Source organism: Plectropomus leopardus, chromosome 16, assembly GCF_026936395.1.
Source record: "Plectropomus leopardus strain MGB_pleo_1.0 chromosome 16, ASM2693639v1, whole genome shotgun sequence".
In the NCBI taxonomy this organism is placed as follows: domain Eukaryota; kingdom Metazoa; phylum Chordata; class Actinopteri; order Perciformes; family Serranidae; genus Plectropomus; species Plectropomus leopardus.
The window spans coordinates 20,738,200-20,761,752 of NC_142191.1; the positions used below are offsets into that span (position 1 = coordinate 20,738,200).

The following is a 23,553-nucleotide window of genomic DNA, read 5'->3' on the forward strand; positions in this document are numbered from 1 at the left end:
AGGAACAATTGTTGAAATCATATTACAAACCATCATATTTTAAGTCACTGTGTTTATTGCAACAAATGTTCTCACCCAAGTCCATCAATCATGAGTTTCTCTTCCTCTTTGCCCATCCGGACAGACAGCAGGGACCTGATTTGACCCAGAGATGCCAACAGGTTAATGGCATCCTGCACTGATGCAGCACTGATGGTGTAGGATTTCTTCATGGCCCGGAGCAGCTCCCCAATGCCATCATACTGCCTCCTTAGCAGGCTGAACATCACTCTGACCAGCTCTGGGTCCTGGATGTGAGACTCCTGAGCCCAGCTGGTTATGGTCTGGGAGATCAGTTCCTTCAGGTTGGCTGGAGAAGTGAGAATTCAGCATCCACACAGTGAATGATGGTATAGAAGGTAATTAAGTTAGAGCAGCTTTTCTAACAGAAGCGAATGGTTTAGTGGTGTGATGACTTGGCCAGCAATGAATTTGACCATTCAATGTCATTTGGAGATACTGACCTTAAATATTTGTTTAATCATGAATAAACAGCATTTTCCTGTCATTTCTAACAAACCAGAATCCAGCAGAGCTTTGTGCCAAAAGCAGACAGCAGACTACCACTCTGGTTTCTCTGTGCCTTATTCAATGCCTTAAAATAACATGCAATGCAAAATGAAGTTATGCTTTTGGGCTTGCAGTCCCACTGTGTTTATGCTTACTGAAGTTAAGTCAGGGCTCTGTCTAAGTTGCTATTTAATTCGATGTATGAATTATGGATGGGCATGAGTAATCAGGTACTCACAGTGGAGTTCAGTACTCTTTTTTTTCTCCCTTCAGTGATGCATCTACCCTATGTACAACTATGGACAACGACGGCATCCACAGAAAGTTTGCTGGTTCTTCTGGTTCTACTTATGTTAACCTTGATTTGATGTGTTTAACAGGTTATTTGAAATCTGGGTGTTAAATTTAAAAAAAAAACCTAAAAAATGCAGTTGTTAAATTAGATGTTAAATAAATAAAATAAAATATGGAAGTTATTTAAGATGTCCATTCCTAGTATGAATCAAGGGAACTTACAGACACACACTCAGTCACACACACAGTATACACACAAAAGCATGTCTATATTTATATGTATGAGGAAAAACACAATTTCAGAGGGCAGTAAAAGGGTAAAAATGTGGATATGGAATTACTGTGTGGAACAACAGCCTCTTTCCTCAACACCACACCAGCTGAATTATACTTAATAGAATGCAGAGTCCAGAAACCACACATATATTTGTTTCTGTATGAAAACAAAATGCTGAGGCTAGCTCATCCTGTAATATCTGCCCCAGGTCCCACCATGTGCTACATCAGTGCCAATGCAGTTTTATACCTTTAAACAATGGTTCACAGTATTTTAGCTAATAAGAAAAAAAATATTTTCATTCCACAGTTCAGCAAAAATGCCAGCACATGTCTATGTATGCATTTCATTTATTTATTCACTATTTTAAAGCTTTCTAGTAGAGCCTCTGTATTTGCTTTAAGGGTATTTCAGCAAAAGGCAACACAAACGCTTCATTACTATGTGCAATTAATTAGATGAAGTCCTAAATAAATCTACAGCTGCAGTTCTATGATTTGGTAAATGTGCATGTGATCACCCTTTCAGAGGTGAGAAGTAACTTTGCTTTTTAGGAGAAGCACCTGGAACTCTCAGTATTGAGTTTAAAGCATCATACTTGTTTTTGCTGCTCAAAATCAAACTTGTACAATTTGATCATAAGCCACAGGGTCGTCAGCAGCACAGTGATTATCACATTTTCACTTTTGGTATCAAGCAGACAGAACAATCTGACATGACGTGTGTGGAAGGTGGACAAGCTAAAATGTTTTTACCATACACGGGAAGAGTGTCCAATAAGGGAGCTCACGAGGTACGACTACAGCGCAAAGGAGGTAGAATAAGTCATAAATTTTGTGATCCAGTTTTGAATAATCAGCTAGAAAAATCCACAACCAAGAAAAAAGTTCTCAGAAAGCAGCCTATTAAACTGTAAATTAAAGAAATTCATTTTAGCATTTGTCGTGGTGTCTCAGCTGTAGCAAGATAACTGAAGCTTCATAACTGTGGTGGTTTTTACACGGGGTGATATGGGATTTTGGATGTTGTATGTACACTGAGTCTATAAATCTCAAGAACTTCAACTTTCACTCTTTGTGTTAACATGCTAATTATTTGTATTGCTCCCTTGTTCCCCCTCTGCCAACAATACAATGCAAAACTTACTATATTTACTCATAATTGGCCTTGTTTTCATAAATGTATTTTTATTTTTCACATTAGTAAAGCTGTATGGAAACTGCAGAATTTGCTGAAACGTCCTCTATGCTTGAAAAAGTTTTACGCTAGCTTGAGGTGGTTTTTGCAAGGAACTGGCGTACTAAAGGGGATTGCTGAGTGATGTAGCAATCATTTCACTCACATGACTGATGAGCTGTTCCTGCTATCGGCATCTTCCCCGAGATTACTTGACAACATAGTTTGTCTTTCACAGTTTGAAACATGGCCAATTCTAGCTGACATGGAAGAACAATTAAAACTTGCCCAATTGAAACAAATTCCAAAAGAGCTCTCTTCGCATCTGTCTTATAAACAGCTTAGATGGTCATTGCTCCTTGTTTTGTTTCTGGTTCTCAGCTTCTACTTTTTCTACTCAGTTTATCAGAGGATTGTAGCCATGAGCCTGTACCAACTTTTGATGAAACAACCCTTTGCTGAGTCTATTTTATTTGCTCCAAACCAGTTGATGGAAACATGATAACTGAACCAACCTCATCTATAAAATATAGGAAGATAATGATTTTTTTAAAGCCAACCGCAACCTCTAAAAGAGCTACTTCTACTCCCAACCTTTTTCTCCTGCAGTAAGTTGATTTATAAAAGGTTAGGGTATAATTGACTTTTTATATCCTTCAAACTTTTCACTCCTTGGAACAAAATGTCTGAAATTGTTTCCAAGGGCTGTTGAGAAACAGCTGTGGGCTCTGTTCCCTGAGCACCTCAGAAAGGTTTTTCATTAAAGAGAAGGAACAACATGTCTCTACCTCATGCATTTATTGTTTAACGCAAAATACAAGAAAGATATATAGAGACAGGTGAAAATTAAACTGTGACCAAGAAGGGGAGTTTTATTTTTCGAAAAAGGTTTTTAAGTCTGGGGAATCTTTTGAAATGTCATCTAAGGTCTCATCAAAGTTTAATCTCACAGACAAGACAAACAATACAACTGGGCACAACTACAGAGGAACTCAGTGAACTGTAGTGATAAATGAAGGAGCTGTGGCCAAACGCCGTACCTCTCCAAATGATAACATTGTTATTCCAAAGCTATCGCTGAACTTTGAGTGTTTAAGTCAAACAGCCCAACATCTGTGGCAAACAAAGGGTCAGATTCGAGCAGAATCCTAATGAGAGACGAGACAGATACAAAAAGACAAAGAGAGGTGGGGAGCTCGCTGCCCTGAAGGTGACTGTCTTGCAGATTCACATCTGCTCTCTATCGTCTCAAACAGTGGCTCACTTGGGAGTCATCACTAACACCAAAAACTACCCTGTCTGCAAGCCAGTCTGCAAATGACCACACACAGTCGGTATGGTGCTATTAAAGAAAACGTTTATCTGCTCCAAGATGTGTTTTAAATACAGACCAAACACTGATGGACACATTTACGAGGAACGAGATGCAGCTACTTGCACATGACTTGCAACTGCTATCTGCCGTGTATCAAAGTCCGATTTACAAACAGGGTTCCCTCACATTTTTACCAATGAATTTTCAAAACTTTTCAATATTATTTCAGCACATTTCCATGACTTCATTTAAGTAGTTTAAAATACATCTGCCTTTATAGTGATTGGTTATACGTTATTAAACATGTACTTCCCAGACATTTATAAATAAGTGAACTGCTAGTGCTTGCTAACTTTACGTACTTATCAGGCATTCTTTCCACCAACTAGCTGCGAATTTATGCCTAGAAAGGCACATACAGGTGCTCAATGGAACATCAAGGCTGCACCCTCTTGGGGGGATAGCAGAAAACAAAAAATCCTATAGATGTCAGTGCAGTGTGATGTGTTTGGATTCTGATTTTGATGAGTTTTGATGCAAATTTTTTTGTTAAATAAATGTTTGGGTTTTTTTTTACAAACATGTCCAACATTATTTTAACTTAATAAATTAAGGTTGACTGCCATCATTTTTACGCCAGGCTTCCACCATTCAAGTGGAGTAATGGCCCACATTAGGCAGGTACTCCTTTAGGGACATCTATACGTATGTAAATGTCTGGTGAACAATAACTGGTGAATTCCCAGGTGTCATTAGGCTAAGTGTTGTCTGTAAATAACCAACTTATTTACAGCCAACTGTTTGATCTTGGCTGAGATTTAGTTTGAGATGACAGTCTGATGCTACTTTACTGATTGATGACACTGCAGCGGCCTCCCACACAAGCCAATGTTATCTATCCATCAGTGAAACTGTCACCAGCATCATTTAGCTATTCACCACACCAACACTGAAAATTCACAGATCTAGATATTGCTCAAATGATACTGTAGCGAAAACACACCCACAAAGTTTTGCAGCCGAGTGCAATTTGCCATTTTCTTGGTCTGATTGCAATTATCCATGAGATATACATGTCACTGTTGCACCGAGCAAACAGTAAATAGAACAATGGTAAAAAAGACTGAAATTTTCAGACAGCGAGCTACAGATCGTGACGCAGGGGCATTCATCAAAACTTCGGGCAACGTCATGCTGCTTGTGTTATCTAATGCATACCTTCAGACTGCATAGAATAGAAATATTTATACTTAATATTAATCCAGTGAGAGCAATTGTTTAGTCACAGCAGCAAATAAGAGAGTAGCAACTGAATAAAATAGGCACTTAACATAGAATAAAATAGAACAGAATAAAATAAAATAACAATAATAATAATAATCAAGATATGTACAGTATGTACAGAGAACAAAAAAAGCCAAAAAGAGCAATAAAAAAGAAAAAATGTGCAAATAAGTGTGCAAAAAGTGATATGACGAGGAAAAGGTGATGCAGGCCTGCCTGAAGCATCTTGAATCACATCATCTGTCCACTTATGAAGCTTTTCAATAATGCAGGCTAGGTGTGGGAGGTTGAAGTAAGGCATTAAAATTTATAGCACAGTCCTGCAGCGAATGTCCATTAGTCTCCCCATTATTTGAAACAGAACATAACCATGCTTTCAGCAAAGGGCAGCAGAAAAAGAATATTGAATCCACTAACTCAGGGCAGGTTGAAGCAAAGAACTTGTTAATCTAATAGCTGGGACGTGTCTTATGTTGTGTTTAATTTACGATTGATAAATCTGCATCTACTTCAAGCTTTGTCTATACCAATGTGATGTTTAATGCCAATGAGACACATCAAAGAAATATTTTAAAGCATGTTATGGCTTATTGCCTTTCCAGTAAACCTTTAGATATTGAAAAGGTATTGATACAGTAGCATGCAACAACACTAACATCCTGTAAAGGATGAATAGATAAAAGTATCCTTTCATTGCTATTTGCATCATCATATACGCATTTCAATCTACGTATCCTCTGATATCTGTTGAATAGAGTTTACAAATATGAGTTCATAGTGATTTTTCACTGTTGCTTTGTAAAGCTAAATGTTGAGTGTACTTAAATCTTGTATAATGCCTTCTTCCACTTGTTTGCCATTTCTGAAATAACTTAATACTTCAGAGGTTAATCGGTGTCTGCATCTGATTCCTTTTTTAATTATTTTGCTGCAATCGATTGTAAACTCTTCATTTACCAGTGCATCTAAATAAGATATCATCACAAAAAAAACATTTACTCACTTGGAGCAGCCTGTTCCTTCTCTGTGGGTTCCTCCTCAGTCTTCTGAGGTGGACCCTTGATCTTGTACAGTAAAGCGAGGAGGCGGCCTTTTATTGAAGTGTCCTGCTCTTCTTCTTCCTCCTCCACAGGAATTCCTGCAAGGGGAAATATATTTCAGTCAGACACTCAGAAATTCAACATTTTGAAAGTGCAGAATGTTTGCCTGAGATCAGACAAAATTGTGAACTTGTTACACTCTGTTTCATCTCAGTCTGACAATGCCTTCACCCTAACCAATTTCAGCCTCACCAACATATCCACCTGATACCTCTGTGAAAGTCATTTCATGTCCAAATTGATGTGTAGCCATACCAACATACTGGTTTTCGCAGGCCCTTAAAAGTGGAGGAGATTAAAGTCAAAACAAACCACAACAGCAAGTAAGATTGAGGAGACATGTCAACTTAGAGCAGCCTGGCAGCATCCATCTGCGATTTTTGTAATTACTCCTCATTGGTTCTGGGCACTGCGTGACGAGGGTGTTAGTTCAAAGTGTGGCGCTGACTGACTAATCGTTAGCCCTCTGATGCTCATTGGTTCATTTTATATTTTAACTGTGAAAATGCTGATTTGTATGTCACAATATCAGACCCATCAGTCAACTTGGTGGACTAAACTGATTCAAAGGTCTGGACACAGGCAAGTAGTATGTTAAAATGAAAAGAGACAACTTTTCAATTAACCGGAAACTAACCGCTTAATTTTAAAGGAAAAAAAAATACTAAATGCAAAATTATGTGAGGCTTTTCCTTTTAGTCCAGCACTCCATGAGCTCAGTGAGCTTTAGCCCCACATTTCAAAGCGCTATCCAATGATCGCTATCCAAGTGGTTTGGGCAACCTGGGGGTGACTGGAGGGTGGTCACAATGTTTAGCAGCAACGTTGTTGGGTAAGGACAGCATCACTAGCAGTAATCATTAGGGCAGTACCCAACACAGAATTATGTCAGTCAAATCAGATTTGACTGTTTAATACAAATATTCGACAATTCCTTTTTATTCCATTAGAAGTTTTAAAGTTTGAATGGGTCCAGCGGGACGTCAGTGTGACAGCAGCATTCATGTAAACAAGCTAACGGTGGATCGGAATGCGATTCAACATTTTCTACCATTACTAGATGTCAAGCAAAAGCCAGAGACTGCATTGTATTAAGTTGCTGTGAGCTTTAAATTCACCACTTCTATGCAGGAAAGAGAAAATAATGTTATCTCGGAACCCAAGGTGCAGAGTCTCTTCCTCCTCTGTACAACAGCATCAAGCATGCAGCTGCTGGTAACAAAGCATAGTGTGAAAGTCAAAAGTGCTAACTCTGCAGCAAAATCTGGGGACCAAAACGGAAGCACACTGACTAGCAAAAAAAAAAAAAAAAGACGAACAACTGCTCAACTTGAAGCCGCAGTCAACTGAGGGGTCTCTGAGTGATGATTCGACCCACTAACTTTGAAGAGGTAGCACTAGTGATCACCAAATAAGCAGCGCCACTAGCAAGCTTTCACCAGACTCGGTTGATGTGCAATGCAGTACACTTTAGGGTATTTAACCAATAAACCAACATGCATAGCCAGTCAAAAATAGGCAGTTAACCAAGTATGGTTAACTGTTGACATCCTTATTCATAATATCAACTTGAAGCAAAAAATAGTCTATTTCCACTTTAAGATGCCACAGATCAGGCCAAGGTTAAAGTGACTGGTAGTCTCCATTTCACAACAGGCGTACGACGAGTGCTTATAACGCCCAAAAACTGCTGTGTTGTTTTTCTTTTTTGTTTGTTTTTTGAATCAAAGGTCAAAATGAATCATTTTGTGTAAAATCAACAATATCTGCCAAAGAATTGAGGGAGTAGTTTGACTCTACCACAGTGCAGTCGCAATTCTTCATGGAAGGAGTTGAGTTCCTCCTGGATCTCTTCAGGACAGGGACAGTCCTCCCCTGCACTGAAATTCAACAGGATGTTGATCTGCAGGAAAGAGAATAACAGAACAACGAGGTTAGAAGCATAGAGTTGGGGGAAGAGAATAGAGTATATAGTATAGTGTGTGAAAGAATGCATAAAAGGAGGATGGTGTACAGAGAGGACGGCATCATTATTATTTTGAGTCATAACTCAACAGAAGAACCTTGCATAGCTCCCTGCTGAGTGCTCACATGGGCTGTTCAGATAGTATCTGTCTAAGTCTGAGGTATCTCAAGTGTGTCAAGTATAGTGACACGTGAAAATTAAAAACCTGAAAGTAATTCTGCAACGATGCGACTTCAACATAGCTTTAATGACAAATTATTCTTAATAGCTACAAACTGCTGTGTTTGCTGCATGTCACAAGCTAACAGACTAAATATACATGAGCTGCTTCCTTGGGCTAAGCAAATTCAGAGTCCAGCTTAGGCTATTCTGATGTCTATTTCTGGCAGGGCTTTTTAATAAACCATGGGAGGAACATACAGGGAGCTTGAGAATGTTGCCTACAGTATACACCTGCTGCTGACCACTACGGTACTTATTTTTTCGGGGATCAGAGTGGAGCTAAAGGCATGTGCTTATCTGCAAGGTTTTACAGCTCAGAGGAAGTGCAATTAAATTTTTGTGAGCATAAAAAGCTTTGCAGTAGTGCAGATACAAACTTTTGGCTTCCACTTTAAGTGTTGTGTTGTATGCAATAACTCTATTCGGCATAAAAGCAAGTGATCTGAACACAAACAGAAAAGAAGTGACTCTTTTTGGCTAATGGGCAGGAAGAATAATGTTGTACCACTCTCCTCCTCTGCACTGGCTCTGAGACACGTTGAAAGAGATATGGGTGTTAAAAAGGGGCCTTCTCATTAGGTACAAAGATCTGAGCCCCTGGGACTTTAGTGTTCTGACGCAGTTATTACACACTGGGCTGAAAAACACTGAAAGCATGCTGTGTGAGGGAGGACTGAGATCCATGAATACTCCTCAGTTTGTGCTCTAGTGAGCCACTTAGCAGCAATATCCAAAATTTAATCATAGGGTCTTGACAAATATTTAAACCGCTTCTGTGCTTTTGTATTTTAAAACTGAAGTATACACATGACATAATTATAGAGCCAGACCAACATATCAGCCAATTTTAGCTTATTCATTGTGCTAATAATTTTAATTCGATCCTTATTGTGGATCTTTCGATGAGTAGCTGTTACTAGAATTACTAACGTGGATCCAAACAAACAATGTGGGTTACACAGTCCAGTCTACCCACAGTTTGACCACTACCCTGATGGCATGGCCAAATGAAACCTGAGTCTGACCTCTAAAAGTGAAAAAAGACGATTGCTCCAACATCTGTTGTGAGAGCGAATAAACCCTCGTGGGGATTATTTTGGTCTGAAAGGTTCAGATGGCACAGACTGCTCTGTCAGCTGGTTTGATTTAAGATTCCAAACAGCATCTACACCCTTGTCAAAGAGGTATTTTTTGTAGAATCTAGCACTTTAATAATCTGCTAGGTGTTTTCTTTTTAAAAACCTGCACTGAACCTTGCAAACAATTTGAAGGCTAACCAGTAAAACTAGAATTACCAACCCACGGTTGCATGACTCTGCCAACAAGTCAAGTTGCAGTTAAGTTACTTCTATGTGTGTCCCGATTGTAATAACTGTCAAGCAATGCTTCTCCACGTCCTCCCACTGTACAAAAGTGAAGCAGAGATATCATGGATATAGCTGCTGCCATCTTGAGCTAGTGAAGTCATTTGGAGCCAGAGTCAGCACTGTAGCACTCTCAGTGGTATCTAGTGTCTGTTGTTTGACCAATCACAAACAGCACACACTGCTGTCAATGATGAAGTAAAACTCCTTTTTACAGCATCAGATAACTAATTAAACCAAATTTATCACATATACAATGTACTTGTACTGTGTACTTTGATATTTGACCTTTGGCCAACAAATTCTCGTCAGTTCATCGTTGAGGCCGAGTGAAATTCTGTCAAGGCGTTGTTAAGATATAATAAAAATGGGACTGTCACCATCGTGAAGGCATAGTAATGGACTGATGCTGTTTCCACAGTTTTCACACAATGCATCCTAACCTGTAATGCAGTAAAATGCAAATTTCTCCTTTAGGACTAATAACAATTTTTCATTCTTAAATGTCGGTCATTTAACTCTCAGTGCACAGACATCTTTAAGTTCAATTTAGCCTCACTTATGGTCCAATTTACTCTTTGGGGATACCAGCTGAAAATATAGTTAGGAAACATCTGAAAACTTAAAAGGCTCTCAGAGAATTACAAACGCTGTACTCCAGTCTCTGCATCTAACTCTGATCCAACCAAGGTCAAAGGTTCCACCGAGGCTTGAGCGATCAATTTGGGGGTTTTGGTTCTAATGTAATACCTTAAACCACTCTGAACATAAGTAACATCTCAAACAGGATTTAAACAATTTTCTCATACGCTGTACCTGCTCTTGCGGGGGCGAACGGAACTCTTTAGTCTTCTTGGCAGTGACGGCGGCGGACATGTTGAGCGCCTGCATCAGCTCATTGTAACGGAACTTCTGGTTGAACTGCAGTTTGGACACGAAGCTGTCAGAGAAGGAGACGATGGCCTCGATGCGGTGCTTCAGCTCACAGTCACAGAAGTAGTGCAGCAGCTCACACATCTGATGGGAACCAATTCAAAGACATTCATTTAGAAAGAATGGCAATCCAGAATACATTTAGAGAAAAAGTTTCTTGTTCCCTGTGTCTGTATTGTTTGATTTGGTTGTCAATGAGATTGTTTTCATATCAGTAAACCTCACACATTGTTGTCATTTCTAAGAGATGTTCTGCCTCCATCTCCATAATGCAATGATTAAAGCTGTTTTTCTCAAGTTTTTCTCAAGCATTGTGGACTTTTCTTCATTGATAGAAACATTAGTATTCAACCGCAGCCTTACTTTGCACTCATGGAGTCACTTCTCAGTGAGAGACAATTTATGAAAACTCAGAATTGCTGACAAATGAGGAATTAGTGTACCAAAACCGATAAAGGCAAATACAACGGGGAAAATTTAAATGCAATTAAAACCGTGGAATATTAATTGGGAGACTTAGTTTTATGTACTATATATGTGTGTATGTGAGTGGGGTCGGAGCAATTGAAAATAAGAATGCAGAAGTGTTGTAGCACATGCAATCTTCAAGATGTCTGTACATTGTAACTACTGTATTATCTATTTTATATCTGTTTTTTTTTTGTTCTTTTATATCTATTTGTTGTTGCTTTGTTTTTGTTTTCTGGTTTTGTTTTGTTTTCTTGAATGGGATTTTTGTTTCTTCCATTTGTTTTGGGCTTGCATTTCCATTTCACCATATATGCTGCCAAGACTATATTTATTTATATATAATATCTGTTATAACTGAAAAACATGAATAAAAGATATTGTTAAAAAACAACAAACTATACACGTGTGTGCATGTTTTTTACGATCATTTCCATCACCTGGCGTTTGACAGACTCGGGCAACGACTTCTCCAGCAGACCTTTGACCGGTGCTTTACTCTCCTTCGTCTCCTCCTCTCCTGCCTCCACGGCCTTCTCCTCGTTCTTGCTCACTTCCTCCTTTTCCCCCGCCACGGCCACCTCATCCCCCTTGGCTTCCTCACCGTCCTTGGGGTCTCCGAACACATTGGGATCAATCAGGAGGAGAATCAGCCTCACCTCCTCACTGGTTAGGACTCCCATAATCAACAGCGTTCCAATCAGCTTCAGGATGGGGACGAACTGATACTCCACGCTGCCGCCTACCGGGTCTCGGATGTGTGTGCCTCCGCCCTGCACGGCCTCAGTGAGCATGCTGATGGCTTTCTCTTTCAGGGTACCCAGAGGAATCTGGGGGCTGTAAAGATACTGATGCCGCTTTGAGCTGATGATGCCGACGGCAGAGAAGTTAACCCGAGGTTTGAGGGAGGTGCTCAGGCCAACACCAGGCAGTGAGTGCCGCTTGGACTCATCGGGGAACAACTTGATGGAGCGAGTCTCGTCCGTCACAGGGATGATGAACTCGTTGTTCATCATTAGGCGAGCCTCCTTTGCTGTTTCAAGATGGATGCTGGCAGTGAGAAGAAGAATCAGTTTAATCATCATGCACACCTGGAGTCACTGGCCATTATACTTATCAGGAAATAACCGTTCAGTATTCTAGGTCTAGGTTTAAAAATATCCCTCCCTTAGTGGGATAAATGAGCAATTGGCAAGATTTGTACGGCTCCACAGCACAAAATTACCATAATAAATCTGAGGGAGGTGACAGCGTTGTTGATCAATACCAGTGAGTCAGCAATTACCTGACTAGCTGCTGAGCTGCTGAGTTCTCAAACTATTTGTGACCCATAATCATAGTTTTCAAACAAAACTCCCCATCTGCAAGGATGTTAACTTAAAATTGCATTCTCAGTAATAATGGAGGTTAAGCAAGATGTCTCCAAAGTAGCAGGTGAAATTCACAATGTATGATTTATCCCAATTATGTGTGTCTGTCGTTCGGCCGTAAATTGATTGAAATTATGTGAGGAAACCAGACTCAATTACACCGGATTACACTGTAGCTTGTGGTGTTCTGGTGTGTGGCTCCATCACTCCATCAGTAAATAATGCAGCAGTTGATGTTGTAATAAGTTACAATAATATAACTGTTCATTATTAGATTCTCTGATGAGTAAAATATTGCCAATTTTTCTTCTGCACATCAAAGTTGAGATGGTTAAATTTTGACACTTGCAGCACTGTAGACTTCCATTCTGTATCACTGACAGCAGCATTTATTATATTTTCCACATGACAATTTCTACTCTTCCATTGCTCAAACGCAGACAAATAATGTCATCAAGGTAAATGTGAATAAAATAAATAAATCAAAAACAAAATCATCAGTTAGATTCAAAAAGTAATTATCTGAATATGATGTGTTTAAACAGAGTACGGCACCTGATAAGGACATTGTAGAAGCCCTCTCTCAGCATGCCAGAGAGGTACTGGTTGTCGATGGTGTAGAGAAGCTGTGATTGGTCCAGGTGGCTGCAGAGGGCGTGAGCAACTCGGGTGTTTCCCAGGGCACAGAGGGCACAGTACAGCTTCAGTGTGTGGTAATGAAATTTTCTCAGGTCTTCATGCTCAGATAACTCCAGGATGTCCAAACACCTAGAAGACAGCAGGAAAGGCATATTGTCATTTCAGGTATTTACACTCCAGCAGCATATACGAGGCAGCAAACTAGACATTCAATATGGCAAATGATATACCACTCATACACCATAATAACTTTGCCTGCCAATGTTGTTTGGTGGATTGGTTTCAATTTAAGTATAAATTTTGCGACACTATGACAAAGATTATTGATCGGTCAGGTGTTTAATTTGCTCAATTAGATAAAAGCAGACATTCCATTTTTATTACTTATTACTCCATTATTAGTGGACAAAACAATCTTGGCAGAAGGTCTGTTTACTTTTTCATAGAATTTACTGTTAATATATAATGTAACAACACTGTATAGACTTACTTTCTTAGTTTCCTCCTATTTGCTGTGTACGGGACATTTATAGGCGTGTTACCCCACAGCACTCAGGAGATGTCAGGGATTTATAAAAAAGTCACGACTAGGTGCCAAGCCGTAAGCAGCAGTGATCAAGATACACAGCGCCGTAAAAACGCAAATACAGCAAGGTGAACCACCAAATGACAGTGAACCTGACATTGACTTTTACCTTCATTTTTGCTGGTGAGCAGGTTTACAAAGTGACAAACAATCCCACATGGTAAACTGACATAGGGTGCCTCTAACTGTACCTGCATATCATATAGACAAAAATTGAATTTTCTCAACTTTAAGCATTAAAATCAATAATTTCTAAATCATTAACACATTAACTCCTGAACAGGGAACCTAAAGTAAATAACCATATCATGAGTGAAAAACTTTAAACTTAATTCTTTTTATGCATATGGGGGAAATGTGGTCTTAATATTGACAACGCTTGCACTGATGACAACATTTCTCTGATGCAGATTCTTTTAATCTTTACTATGGTGATAAATAGTGTGATTATCAATGTATTCACTGAATTGATTTTCATTAGTAATGTGTATAGGAGGTCCGTGCTTCTTGCTAATAAAAATTATAAACACAATAAAGCACCTGCTTTGGCTCTAATATGGCTGAGGTTTTTTTTTTTTCTAGATGACGTAAACACGAAATAACATTGCAGGAGTGAACGAGTCGCATACGGTAGGTGAAAGTGTTTACAGTACGTGTTCTAAGCCGACATCAAATCCTTGCTGCACACCTGTTCTCCTCAGGTATATGCACGGCCAACATCTCCAGCGGCTCCAGACACTGCACCACCCAGCCGTGCCTCTCGCTGACCCGCGCAGTTTCCACGTTGAGGAAGGTGTTCGGCATCCGGCTCCACAGCACGGCCACAATGGTTTGCACATCCAGTCGCGGTGGGCACTGAGGCACCGGGTTCCTGTGCTCGCTCTTAAATATGGCAGATGAGAGTGGCATTGCATCCTGGGAGCAAAAGGAGAAGATGGAATGATATGAAGGATTAGATGCAATAAGGATAACAAAATGGATCGAAATTTGTTGAACAAATATTAGATTCTGAAAACACTTCAAAGTGATTGAAATCTGTGGATCCTTCAGTAGAGACCCTGAGGAAGAAATCAAATCATATCTATCTGTGTGTGTGTGTGTGTGTCTAAATATATACATATACACACACACACACACAGACACATCTCTATCTAAGTTTAATTTTAACTGTCTCTATATCAGGTCCAGACAAATGAATAATTTATGACATCTAATATGGGTCACAGATTGGGGTCTGTTGACCATTAGGTGACTATTTAGAGGATGTGGGGCATCAAAAATGACAGAATTTGCTGTTCACTGAAAATTAGGTTAGATATACTATGGTATTAATTAATGAGGAAGATTATAATTCTTTAACACATTGTATTTGTTTTGGTAATACCAACATCCACTACTACACAACATATATCAAAGCTTTGTATAGTATTAGATTTGAAAAGAGACAAACCTTGATCTTGACAAATTCAAACTGGAAGAGGTTTGCACCGGTGGGACGTACAAACACAGCTGGGAACAGCTTTGTATTTGGCTCCACCTGAAAATAAACAAAGCTCAGGCATCAACGTGATAGATTTAAACATTTTGATTCAAAAGGGGTTTTAATAACACACTGACATGAAGGAGAGGTGCATGATGGGGATTCATAGAGGAGGAGTGTACTACTACACAAAAGTCACAGTTCGGTTCATACCCCAGCTTAGGAGTCAGTTTGGTCCCTTCCATAATTCCTACAACCCTCTTTCGGGCGCCCTTGCTTCGACCACACCCATCTTCAAATCAAACCTTCATTGTGATCTCAACTATACATCTATAACGTTTCATGAATTCAGTTCTATAACTAATAAGCATCTCTTCTTTTATAAAAAAATTTAAATAAAAAAAAATTGAATATTAAAATGTTTTACTTGCGCATAAAGAGGAGTGTTACAAATAATTTTAACATTCCCAGCACCCCAAATATTTATGGTACAGGTCATTGGCACATCTAGGTGATGCCGCAGAATTTACATTAGCATGTTGGATATAATTCAAATACACGACAACAGTGGAGTGACAACACACCAACACACCATCCTTGTCTAAAACGTAACACAACTCCTTCTCTACTGTAGCTGAGAGGGAACACACAGGCGGATCTTCTCACCATTTCATCTTCCAATAGTGTGGCTGAACAGCATACAGCTATAAGTTTCCGGGTGGAACTTGTGTGTGAACATTACATGTCTCTTTTTGCATACCATGAATTCTACACGCAGCTGTATATACCAGACCATGACCCGTGTACGTGGCGGTTTAGTATAACTACGCAAACTGTTAGAGCCCTATAACAGAGTCACATCTGTCCTGAACTAACCCCTTTGTGGAAGCTAAAACCACGGGTAATTCTTTTATCAGCTTGTTGTGCATCTAATGCTTAGCATTCAGCTCTTTCTAGTGTCTGTTCTGGTGGCAAATTCAATAAATGTCAGAAGGCTTTTAACCTCTAAGCCCATGGATTAGTTGGCATTTAAAATCCGAGTTCAATGAACATCAGTTGGTGTTCTGATGACAGCCATCAGACACAGAAGATATATACGAAGAGAAAGGAAAAACAACTAAAGCAAAAACAGGACAAGAAGCTTTTCATCAAGTTAAAAGCTTTCTGATTCTCTCAGAGGACTTCCCCTTTAAAAAAAAAAAGCCAATTCATGACTAAATCAAGGAATGGGAAGAAGAGAGGAGACCGGAGACAATAACAGAAATAAAGAATAGAGCACTTGGGTGATAGAAGCTTCTCAAGGCATCATTTTGTGGTCTAGTCAGGTATTCAGCGTGATGCATTAAAAACCTGAGATCAGCGAAGCACAACGAGGATTACTGAGCAGATGTTGGTCTTTGTTAAGACTGGTATTGAAAACAGATGAGAATTCAACTGTGTAATTTCCTAACTGCCTTTCTGCAGGTCTAATTTACTGCAGCGCAAATTTGTTTTTGTTTCCTGAAGGGAAGATAGAAGAGAAAGTATTTTGAGTGCGTGTAGGCAATACAAATATCTTTTCGTGCCATCATCCCAAAGATTTATTAGAACATTCAAAAGTTCTCTGAATGTAATTGTTATGGAGCTGGAGTAGTAACCTAAAATTCAACAACATTTGACTCCTTTGCTTTTTGCTTTTTAGATGGACTGGTAAACAAAAGCTGTATGCCAATTTATGGCTCGATAGATGGATAAAAGAATGGATGGACTGATGGAGTACTTGATTAATCCCAGTGGGATGTTTTACTCTTACAGCAGCAGGTAAACAGGAAAAATACTGTATAGGTAGCACAGGATACAGACATAATGAGTGCACATACTCAAGTTTATGAGGAGCGATGCCCTTGTACCTTAGCCCTCTGCACCCAACTGTGCAGTTATCCTTATTTACCTGATATGTTGTGGACAGCTCCTTGCCGTTCGAAGTGAAAGACACAAGGCCAGTGGCCAGGTCGATCAGACAGCCGATCTCTAGGTCAGAATTGGCGCGGCTGGAGGAAGACGGGCCGACTGCATCCGCTGCACACACCATGTAGCAGTTACTCCTCTGGACACTGCAGCAACAATAGCAGAAAATGAGCTTGGCACTAATAGATCTATGTGAATATGAACAACCGCAGGACAACAAAGACGACTGAAAAATAACTAACTTGTGCACAATATCTTTTCATTATGTGCCGCATTCATCGATCTGTGTTGACTTGTGGCTCTTGCCTCATTCATATTCATTCTGTTACACAGAGAAGCGTTTCTCCCCTGAATACTGAAGGAGAATGGAAACAGGTTGATAAAAGATTCGTCAATATGTCTCTGGTTCTTCAGCCGAAGATGCAGTGCTACCCCAAGGTCATATTAGGAGTGTAAGTTTACCATAATTGTAAGTAAGCAATTTATTTTTATGGGCTTGACTGGAAACAATGTTATTGATGATGATATACTAGGAGTCATGTTGATTTTTTTGGTAGCACAATTCTGCCAGATCACCTGGAGTCTTTGGAATTCTTTGCTATCTTTATCCCATCAATAATTTTTAAGCTTTTTACAATCTCTAGTAACACCCAGCTGTACCCTACTTTAATAAATCAACTTAATGATTTTTACTTTGACCTGGCCTTTAGCATGCTAATTAGAAAAGTGAAAGATTATTGTAATAAAACACATGAATATCACAAGGAAATTCATTTCTAAAAAAAAAGAAGACAGAAATCAGTGTCCTCGGGTGCTCTCTACAGAACAAGATTCACACCTTGGCCCTTAAACAATATTGCATAAACAGTATAGTATGACCTCGCCCAAATTAATGTAAAGGGGTACATTTTTGATATTTCCAGATACTCCCAAATTTCTTTGAAGAACCCAGCAGGTCTGCTGACTCTCCTTAGTTACATAACCTTTCTATGTTTAATGAAATCCTGTGAACTTCTATGAACTTGCCTCTCATGGACGCGGCCCCTCTCGTCTCCCAGGGTGACGGTGACTGTTCGCATCTTGCTGAGGCTGAAGTTCTTGCTATAGTAATGATAGTCCGGTGTGACCCAACCCACCCACACTGACGCAGGGTCCTGTCCAGCAAACACTCTCACCGAGTGGTAGTACTGCAATAAAACACACATAGCACTATAGGTTAACCTTGTTAAACAGAGAGCAGTCATCCATAAAAAATGTTGTCTGATGTTTCTCCAGTTGATTTACAGTTGTGATGCTTCCATAGTCAACAGTTCCATCTTCTTTTGGCGGATGGCTGCAGAGAGAAAAATACAGCAGCAGTTATACAACAGTTGCCAGGCAGAGCGAATGGGTTCAAATTATGACAAAATGATCAAATGGATCAATCTGAAATTGCGGGTGGAATATTTGAACAATTCCACTGCTGTTCCTTCATAATTATAGTTTTATTTGCAACACGACAATTTTTTCCACTGCTGTGCCAGAGCCACGCTTATGTCTGACCTGAGTTTCAGTGATTCGTCCAGGATCTTGTCTGCAGAGTAGAACTCCACAGGCATGCTCAGTCGACAGTAGGTCATGTCAGTATTGCTATTCTGTGTGCCAAACGTCTTGTGGGTGACCTTGAGGCAAGGAGGACTGTCTACTGTTCCGTCGATCCTTGTCACCTGAGGATTTAGGAGAGGGAGGGATTAAGAATCCAAAGAGGGTGATCGATGCAGAACATCGAATTGTCAATCAACTCCTGCAGCTCTGTTCATTATAGTAATTATTGTATGCATAGTGCAGGCTAGAAACTTTCACTAATTATCAAAACTGCATGTTACCAGTATCATCCAAATGAGAATCCCTGTTGCCATAAACAAAACAGGAAAATTCACCCTTTGCTATGCCCCTCCCCTTTGTGATGGGCCATCATACTGTAGCAGCTCGCAAGGAGCCCAAACTGTCAAACTACAATCCTTGAAGAAATATCACATTTTTGGAAGAAAATGAAAAAGCTATTTCATAGAGAAGCAGACGGAGGCCTTTTTCCTTTAATTTTGGTCTAGTTTGTCTAATTTGGTTTGATTTTTTTTTTGACTGTGGATCCTCTTATATGTACTGTACATCATTTGTATCTTTGTATAAATTCTATAAAGTTAGCATGTTTTAATGACCATTTAAATGAATAAAAACTTGACAGACAAAAATAGAATCAGACAGGAGGGCAGCACACTTCATTAAAAGCTACCAGTTATATTAGCTGTCAAATGTTTCGATCTAACAGAAGTGACAATGCCTGGCGAAGGCCTCTGTTAGATTAAAATGTTGCACAATTACAATTACCGAGAGCTTTTAATATAATGTGCAGACCTTCTGATCAATACCAACAGCAAAAATATTAATAATGAAAAATGCCTCTTCACCTCAATATGCATGTGGTCTTCAGGTATGTTGACAAAGGTGGGAAGGCGCTTGCTGAACCACATGGTGATCTCCCTGTTCATGTTGACACCGAAGGGCTCAAAGCCTTCCTGGAGACCACACATGGTGTAGTACTTAAAAGTGCTGGCGTCCTTGCCCAGGTTCATGTGTCCAATCTGAGACATGCCCAAACTGCACACAGGGATGAAACCTGGAGAAGAGTTATTAGTTATTGGTTTGTTTCCCAGGTCAATATTGGTCCGCACTAGACAGCGAAATCTCATCCAGTCATGCCATCTCTTTTTGCAATGTGAGACAAACTAAGTTGGAAAAGTTTTCTTTGCACATTTAATGAAAAAGTAACTCAGATGTTTCCCTGCTACAAACAAAGTGGTCTGTCTCTCTGTCCTCAAGAGCTACATTTAATTAGTCCACTCTTTCTTTGAAAATCTCATCACTGCACTGTTATGTATGTAAACTGTCGACAAAGCAGAATGTGTCACACATCAGCTATAACAATTAATTTGAATCACTTAACTTTATTCCAATGTGACTATCTGTCTTGTCCTAAAGGATGCTTCATTTACAGAGTAATGGGCCAATGCCACAATGGACCTCATTAAATTGCAACATCATTAGCATATTCTGCTGTTTTATTTTTTTTGTTGTTGTTTGTTTTGCCTCATGCCAAATGCCAAACAAATCCTGTCCAACCTCTAGAGATACTGTGAATGAAACACACAGAGAATAAATGAATGAATTAACACTAAAGTTCACTGGATTATGGAAACCTACCGTCCTCGGTCTCAAAATCAGTGAAGCAAAGCTCAGAGCCCTTGCTGGTGATCAAGAGCTCTCCATTCAGGGTGAAAATCATGGATTTGTCCTCCATGTTGATCATGCAACCAACCACATCACCCTTTTTCCAAGGTTGTCCAAAGTAGCGGCTGCCTACATGCATACGTCGACCCTTAAGAAAAAGACAAAGCTTGAAGTTTTTGCAACATGCTAACATAACTTTCATGATCAAACTGATCCTACTGTACAAGTTTCCAAAAAATTATGGAACCAATAATATTATCTTGATAACTCAATAAAAGATTTTTTTTGTCAAGGAAGCATAAAAATTGGCCATTAATGTCTGTTTTGGAATAAATAACGTTTTTTCTCCACCAAGATCTAAAATCTATCTCATATTAAACTGATCATAATCAGTATTGTGCCCTCTGCAAACTTTTAAAGTAAATAAAAATTGTAATTATTTCCTTTAAACAGGGTTTCCACACAATTTTACTAATGCATCTTCACAACCTTTCCATAATTTTTTCATGACATTTTCCCTCATTTCCATAACCTTTTTTTAGACAGCAAATGGGTAGGCGTAGGAACATGCACTTCCCAGGCGTTTACAGATAAGCAAACTGCTAAAGCTTGCTATCTTTACTCGCAAGGTTGACATTCCTGCCGCCAACCAGCTGTATATGCCTATAGACCAGACTGGCACATACCGTACTTCAAGGCCACGCCTCTTTTGGGGGGATAGAAAAACAAAGATCCAATAAATGGTCACACAGCGCAGCAATAGATTTTATATAGCGGATTTTGAATAAGAGTCGTCATGTTTTGAGTATTTTATGGATATAATTAAAACAATAGCCGAAAAAAAATGTATATTCAAAACTTTTCTAAAAATTTCTACATTAAACCATTTCCAGGCCTGTAAAATTGATTTCCTACTTTTATAATTTTCCAGGCATTTCATGACCCTGGAAATTCTGTTTAAACATTGTGATGCGGCAGGGATGGAGAAAAAAATGATGGCTCCTGCTAAAGGAAAATACTACAACGTGTCATAAACAGAGCTGGTTTACCCTGTATCCATCGAAGACGAAGGCCTGGTCATCCGTTCCTAGTTCCACATCGGGCCTGCAGCCTGGTCTGGCCCAGCCAACTTTCATATCTCCTCCACTCAGGGCCTCAAACTCAAAGTACCACTTTCCCGTCTTCACTGCATATGTCTGCTCCACGCGGAAGAAGCGGATGGTCTCGATGCTTTGATCATCTACCACATGGACGACTAGGCACAGGGAGAGTCAGGAAATAATGATGTTTTTACTTTATAGGTACACTAAAAGTTAACTGACACCAACAGGATATGTACTTAATTTTAGGCAACATTAAAATCATCATCATAATTACACAATTATAGGTAATCTGACTAAAATGATTGGCTATGCCACTAAATATGAATATATGTAATGCAGTTAGTATAATACTATATCAATTAATGCATACAATATCCAAAGAAAGATCCTGATGTAGAATAGATTTCAACTGTACAAAACCAGAAAACATATAGCTGCTGGCTGCACATGTAATATGCAAATGCAAAATGTAATACTAGTTTAATAATAATGTAACATCAGCTACTGTTTCCATAGTTGTTTTAACAAAAACATCACGAGCGAAAGTATCCCACTAAGTACACTATGTTTGAAACTGGAAATGCATGTTTTGTAAGATTGTGCACATCACCACTCAAAAAACCTCAACTGGAAAACACTGAATCTCCTGAACATGTGAAATAATTATATACACGTTTCACTGGCCCAACAGGAGGAAAGAGGGTTTTGTGTAAGCTGTCTCAGCAACATGTTCTCACCTTCCTGGTCTGGGGGGTCGATGTCGTATCCATATCCAACCATGGTCCTGATGGCCTCTCTCAGACTGTCTCTGTTGGACTTCTTTGTGCGCTCATCAAGTAAAGCATATGGCACCAGGCGAGGATTACGCCTGCTCTTCAAATCCTGGCACAAACAAGAAAAATATCTTAATACATTACGGAAAATATGCAAGTAGGAGAAAGACAAGCATATAAATAACAATGCCTCAACAAAAATACACTCAAATATAAAGACCAGACTAGCATACTGCCAGTTCCTTTCTAAATGGCGAGAATAATGACTTTTACCTGCTGGATGCCATAGGTCCATCCTTGTTTAATTCTGTCTTTGGCCCACACGTTGTGTGCATTTTCGGCCAGTTTATCAACTAGAACCTCCTGACCTGCAGTCAGTTTCACGTCAGAGAGATCCAGTGGCGCAGGCTTATAACCATTAGACATCACATAGCTGCAGTGGGAAAAAGATTACAAGAAGTAAAAGCACTTTAGCATTTAATCAAAATCATGTTCCCATTTCCCTAGAGATATAAAACTGATAATATTATGTCCTATCGAATCTTTTTTTCCCCCTATCTTTAGTAACAAGACCAATAACCAACAATCACATAACAGCTTGAACACAGGGCAAGGGAATAACATTTCAGAACAAGTTTCTCAATAAATACAAAGTAAATTACTAAAATAAAGCAATGACTTTATGTGATGTTTGGCAGTCTACGATGTGGACAGTGGCAAAAATAATTAAATCATCTAATTACATTGATGCTTGAATATAGTAACAATCAAAAAGCCCGAAAAACTATGCGAAATTAGACTGCCAGTTTAATTATTAGTGTCATTTAGAGTGGGAAGACTACAATCAAAGTAAACAGCAATGTCTTTGTTACCTAAATCAAACCTTTTCCCGAACCTTCTTTCTTACAAAAATGTGCAACTGTTATCAATGTTAGTAAATCTACCAATAATGCTGCGACAGGGATGTCCCAAAACTTATAGATTCCTTCAATAGGATGATGTAACACAAACCAAAATGCATCAGATTTGTTTCTTGATATTCATGAGGCTGTGATAAAAGAAAGAAAAGAAACTGCTAACTCACTCTTTGGGAAGTTTGATTTTCTTCAGATCGTCCTCGGCATGAACATTGACCTGGGCAACATGACATCCAAGAGCCAACAGGGTCCTGAGGATCAAACAAACATTTAAAACAGAAGAACCACAGCTGATATTGATACCCAAGCCTCATTACACTTTATAAGATAAATATGTTTTAACCTTACACCAGCCCAAGCCATTGAGAGACTGCTACATTTTCAACACAGCTCATTAGCTATTGATAAATCTCAGTCGATCAATAGTTACACTGTGAATAGTGGCTGGATATGGCTGTGTGGATACATGGCAGTTATTGAGCATTTGGCTTGGCCTTATTGAGGCAGGCCAAATGTTTTTACA

The 23,553-nt window shown here is 39.2% G+C and overlaps 1 protein-coding gene across 2 annotated transcripts in view; it reads right to left on the reverse strand.

Moving 5' to 3' along the window:
• ryr3 (ryanodine receptor 3) overlaps positions 1-23,553 on the reverse strand; it is a 142,353-nt gene that overhangs the window by 60,045 nt on the left and 58,755 nt on the right. For both annotated transcript variants that reach the window (XM_042503061.2, XM_088089330.1), the window contains 18 exons: positions 23,198-23,281; positions 22,387-22,546; positions 22,078-22,222; positions 21,287-21,492; positions 20,211-20,385; positions 19,418-19,626; positions 18,513-18,676; positions 18,255-18,303; positions 17,997-18,157; positions 16,954-17,116; positions 14,994-15,080; positions 14,232-14,458; positions 12,874-13,086; positions 11,389-11,998; positions 10,364-10,564; positions 7,796-7,898; positions 5,899-6,033; positions 76-349 (listed from right to left, as the gene is read on the reverse strand). In XM_042503061.2, the coding sequence (XP_042358995.2) occupies positions 76-349; positions 5,899-6,033; positions 7,796-7,898; positions 10,364-10,564; positions 11,389-11,998; positions 12,874-13,086; positions 14,232-14,458; positions 14,994-15,080; positions 16,954-17,116; positions 17,997-18,157; positions 18,255-18,303; positions 18,513-18,676; positions 19,418-19,626; positions 20,211-20,385; positions 21,287-21,492; positions 22,078-22,222; positions 22,387-22,546; positions 23,198-23,281 (3,366 nt within the window). The remainder of the gene's footprint in view (positions 1-75; positions 350-5,898; positions 6,034-7,795; positions 7,899-10,363; positions 10,565-11,388; positions 11,999-12,873; positions 13,087-14,231; positions 14,459-14,993; positions 15,081-16,953; positions 17,117-17,996; positions 18,158-18,254; positions 18,304-18,512; positions 18,677-19,417; positions 19,627-20,210; positions 20,386-21,286; positions 21,493-22,077; positions 22,223-22,386; positions 22,547-23,197; positions 23,282-23,553) is intronic.